This window comes from Lactuca sativa, chromosome 1 (genome assembly GCF_002870075.4).
Source record: "Lactuca sativa cultivar Salinas chromosome 1, Lsat_Salinas_v11, whole genome shotgun sequence".
NCBI classification, from domain to species: Eukaryota; Viridiplantae; Streptophyta; class Magnoliopsida; order Asterales; family Asteraceae; genus Lactuca; species Lactuca sativa.
The window spans coordinates 12,659,892-12,665,344 of NC_056623.2; the positions used below are offsets into that span (position 1 = coordinate 12,659,892).

General features: G+C 33.9%; 1 protein-coding gene across 1 annotated transcript; it reads left to right on the top strand.

Moving 5' to 3' along the window:
* Positions 1-2,010: 2,010 nt before the first annotated feature.
* Positions 2,011-3,344, top strand: LOC111904180 (uncharacterized). The gene is made up of 2 exons (XM_023899965.3): positions 2,011-2,596; positions 2,757-3,344. The coding sequence occupies exons 1-2, from the start codon at positions 2,114-2,116 to the stop codon at positions 3,144-3,146; spliced, it is 873 nt and encodes a 290-aa protein (XP_023755733.1). The 5' UTR covers positions 2,011-2,113; the 3' UTR covers positions 3,147-3,344.
* The last annotated feature ends 2,109 nt before the right edge of the window (positions 3,345-5,453 follow it).

Consider the following 5,453-nt stretch of genomic DNA (forward strand, 5'->3'; position numbering starts at 1 on the left):
AAACATAAGAATAATATGGTTTAAACTTTTAATTATTATAATAATTCCAAGATATTAAAAATGATTATACAATATTAAAAACATTGTAAATAAAGATTTAGACAAATATAATATTTTGAAAGTTTATAAAAGGTAAATATGATATTAATAAATTAAATTTGACAAATATGATATTTTAATGTTTAAGAAGGGCATATATGAAATTCTCTATTTAAAATTGTTAGAACTTCGGGGTAATAAAGACATTTGGATATTCTAAGAATTGTGATTTCACTTTCAAATCAAAGTATTTGTGTGGTAATCTTTAATATTTGATTATATAAGATTCAGAATAGAAAATGAGGAGTATCATTTTCGTGAGTACCAAAAATCTGACAAAAAATCGATTAAATACATCCTTTGTATGAAAACTGTTACAAAACAGTTTCATGTATAAAAACTGTCATAAACTGTTTTTGTAACAGACAAAGGCTATCATAAATCCGGGTTTTTTTATAATGAGTAATGCAAAGCCAAAAACGGGTCAGCTCGACTCCAGCCAGGGGCTCTGCCCCTTGGACCCCGCTCTTAAGGGCGCTGCCCCCGGACCTCCGTTCGTTCACGCGCTTCACCCTAAATGACAATCTATTTTTAATTTGAATAAACTTAAAACAAGTGTACACTCTGTAATCTGCATCTTCCTTACTTATTTTATATTCATCAAGTTTGATTTTGGTCAACATGTCAACTCATTACACTTAAATACAATTAATAAAATAAATCACCAACAAAATGACATATTTGATCGGTTTAAATTTTAAATATCATATTTATCCTTTTTAAATTTTAAAATATCGTATTTGTCAAAACTTATTTTTTAAACTCTTTTAATCAGTTTTTTTATTATATTTTATAATCATTTTAATTAATCGTAAAAACCTAATTGATGAAATTGCTATTCAATTTTAAAACTCTTTTGCCATACAGTGGATTAACCGAATTACCCCTAGCTAGTTATTCTCCCTAGCCTCCTCTTCTCACCTTCGTCTCACATATGTTCAAGTTCTCTCCGCTTCGTAATCTAACCATTCTTGAACTTCATCACCACAACATCCCTATAATGCTCATAAAAACACTTAAAATTGTTCTTAATTCACCATATCCTCCCATTACGCAGAACAAACACAAAGCTTTCATAACTCCGAATACCATTAAAATTGAAGGACAGTTTGATCAATTAGCATTTTTGATAAATTAAAATGACTATAAAATATAAAAACTGATTAAAAGAGTTTAAAAAATAAATTTGAGCAAATACGATATTTTAAAAGATAAAAAAAACAAATATGATATTTAGATTTTTGGCTAGGCAATTAGCAAAGATATATACTAAATTCTCCAAAGATATATATAAATCATTTTATTTAACTAGAAATATGCGAAAATTTGAATCACTTTTTTAACTTTTTTACGTGGAGTTTGGAAATTTTTCGCGCACCCTCACCACCCATCCAGATTTGTTTTTATAGCTTGTAAAGTACTAAAGTCTAATGGATGTCTGAAAAATATTATCGCGAAAAAAGGAAAATGAAAGCAAATAGGTAATGGTGTGAAACACACCAAAAGGCTTTTCTTCCCCATTCTTCTAAAACCATTCACGATAGTTTCATAAAGACCCTTCGCCTTTAATTTCGTCCAGTTTTTAGTCAGAGTTTCTTGCTTGTTACATTTGACAGTTTTAAGCCAAACAAACACAACAAGTATTATATCCATTAAATTCTGTCTTTTCTTTTCTTTTAGTTTTACTCTTTGTAAAAAATAATCCTCTATGGTTTGTTGAAGTTTTCCTACGCAGTGTCCTTTTTGAGTTGCAGTGCCAGTATTTCAAAAGAAAAAAAAAAAAGAAGAAGCGAGAGTGAGTTTTGCTAGGAAATACTTGTAGGTACGTTATGCATAAGCTACAGCGTTGAAATCCTTGTTCATCAGGGCCCCCGATCATGTGCCTCCATCTACTACTATATTACCCCCCTCCTTTTCTCCTTATCCCTCCAGGGTTTAAGCAAACAGCACCAAACGCCTACATTCTCTAAGCTTTAAACAACACATTCAATTCCCTATTCATTTTCCTCCCATAATGACTCCGGCCGCCACCGCGTTACACTTGCCTAGTTCCGGTATGCTGACTCTTAGTGGTCCGAAACCCACGATTTCCATGTGTAATTATACCTCTTCTTTGAGTTCCCATCGTTACACTTTGAGATCTGGTAATCGGTTTCGTATTACAGTTCTTCCAGACAGAGCATGTGTTGTGTTTAAGGGGAGTCTAAGTGGGTCTCCTTTGGCCTGGTTAGCTCGTATCTCTTCTATTTCATCTGATCATAAGGGGTTTTTGATTTCTGCAAAGAAAAGTACTGAAGGCCAGGGTGTTTATGACGCTGATACATGGTTGTCGGCTTTGGAGGTGAAGCCCACGGGATTGGATAATTCTCCGGCGCCCGTTCTCCCCGGAGATCTAGATTTGATGGAAATTCCAGAAGTGGGACCGAAAAACTCGACGAAGCTGGTGGAGTATGGCATTGCTAGTGTTAATGATCTCAAGAAACTCTACAAGGAAAAGGTATATATTTTAATTTAATCAAATTATAAACACAGTTTTATGTTATGTTGGTTTCTCGCGATTGTTGATGTGGCATGATGTTAATCAATATATAGCTACTTGACATGATAATGTGGTAATTAAATGTTCATCCCTCAATTTTTCCTTCTTTTGGCGACAGTTTTTTAGGAAACCGGATCGGATGATGATTGAGTTTCTAAAATCCTCTGTTGGCATTAAATATAGAAACCACGCCAAGAGTATAACCAGCTTCATCAGAAAGAGCGTAAGTAAAGAAATGAAAGATGGTGGTGTCAATTCTGAAACTGCGATCGTAAGTAAGGAAACGAAAGATGGTGGTGCCAATTCTGAAATTGCAATCGTAAGTAAAGAAACGAAAGATGGTGGTGCCAATTCTGAAACTGCGATCGTAAGTAAAGAAACGAAAGATGGCGGTGTTGCGATCAACGTAAGTAAAGAAACGAAAGATGGTGGTGCCAATTCTGAAATTGCGATTCCAGTTCCAACTACAGCCGCAAAGAAAAAGGTTAAAGAAGCTCGCCGCAAGTGACTAATTGAATCATTATAAGATGCTACGTACACATGGTTTTGGTTGTTATATATAATAATATTTTATATATTATATTATCAAACCTCCTCGTTTAAGCTACTACTTGACACAGATAGTAGTGAACATGCAGGGTTGGATTTGGAATATGGTATTTGCTTGTATGATATGGAAATGCGAATAATATTAGCTTTTATGGTATATGACTATATGTGCCGTGAGTTCGTGACAGATGTGGTGGAGTCTTAAAAATGGATAGATAATATTGAATTAAGTTGGTTATACAAAGTATATTTTGATGTGGAATAACCCTGATTGCTTCAAAAGAGCTTACTTGATGCATATTAGAGCCTCTTAAATTAGGCTACAGCCCCATTTGATAGATGTTCACTCAGAAATGTCTGTCCGGATAAGAAATTTTGACTGAGTAAGAAATCATGTTGTTTGATTGTACATCTGGCTGAATGTGCTGACTAATGAAAAATAGTCATTTTACCCTGTTGTTGTATATAGTGATGGATGAAGTTGCTGAATAATTATAAAAACATATAGATTGTCATATAAAATATGAATTACACACAAGTCATTTAAAAATCAAAATAAAAATTGTCATACAAAATGTAAATTAAACATAAATAATTTAATATCTAAATAAAAACATAATGAAATTTAAAATAACATAATAATTTAATGTAAAGTAAGTGAAAGTAGTTGGTTTGCAATCTGATTACACAAAATACACATATATTGAACGGTTTCTGGACCCCATTCTATGCCTTGTGTGTTTTCTCTATCAATTCCCCCACCTTGGACGTCCGGAGTAACCATAGTGTTCTCCTCAAAATTTGTATGTTTTCTCTATCAATTCCTCCACCTTGGACGTCCGGAGTAACCATAGTGTTCTTCTCATAATTTGTAAACAAGTCATCTTCTATATTGTATTTCCTTATAAATTTATGGATCGTGACACAAGCAATGACTATGTCTCTTTGCACTGTAAAAGGATAAATAAGTATTTGTTTTAAGATAGGAAATCTCGCCTTCAATACACCATAAGCACACTCAATAACATTTTTAAGTTGTGCATGAGCATAATTGAACCTTTCCTCTCTAGTTAAAGGTCTGCCTCTTCGAAAATCGGCTAACCAATACTCAGTATTGCGGTATGGAGTCATAAACCCATCAGTGTTTCTATATGCGGCACCACAAAGGTAATATTTATCTGCAAATGAGTGTGATAGATATTATATTAAAGAAGATAGATAATAAAAGTTATGCAAGGATTACAAACTTGGTGGAGGAAATGGAAATCCAGAAGTTGAGTCGAATACAACTTCCTTCAAAACTCTTAAATCATGTGATAGACCATCTCATCCAGCCCAAACAAAGGTGAATATCATATCAAAATCACAAATTCCTATTACATTTTGAAAACATTCTCCTTTTCCTCTTCCCCTATAACGAGTTTGTTGATCAACGGGTACAACCCCATGTACAAGAGTTTCCTCTAATGCACTTATTGCTCCGGAAAAAATCTCATTTAACCGTCTATGTCATTCTGAGTTATGTCTTGTTGGATTAGGAGTTGTTTGTGACATCCCCAAAATCTTGGCTAGAAAAGACCGATTTCATTTATGCTTTTTAAAATAATTTCAGAGTAAATCCTTTTGATTTAAAAGTGTTGCGGAATTTGTTCCCAAAACAAAACATGATAAAATAATATTTATCAAAGCATTTCATCAAGAGATGCATTTTCATTATATAATCAAAACTCGAGATGTCATGTTCCGATACAGACCATAAAGCATAAACGATAACATTACAAGTCATTCAACAAATATATACATATACAGACCTGTAAACAAAACAACTCGATGATTCATCCATCTTATGTGCTTGCGCCACTTCCTGTAATACAAATAAAACTGAGTGGGTCAGGCTTGGGAGCCTGGTGAGCATATAGGGTTTTCAACCCACAATAAATAAATTATATTTAATTTCACCAACCAATCACTATCCCGATTACCCATTCCCGTTATCCTCACTTTACATCCCTAAAACAACATTTATCTCAAGGGACCTAATCTAGGATTTTCATCGGGACGGACATTACTGCTAAGGGGTTTCCTCAACAATAGATATCCTAAAGGCAACCATGAGGGGGATAGAGTACACCGGTGAACACATCGTTCATAACACCTACAGGTTATGAACCTGTTAGCATTCCACAGGACTGTCTAGAAAGAGTCTGTGGTCGTTATCCATACTCCGCTGAATAATTAGATCAACAACAACAACAACATCGAGGCC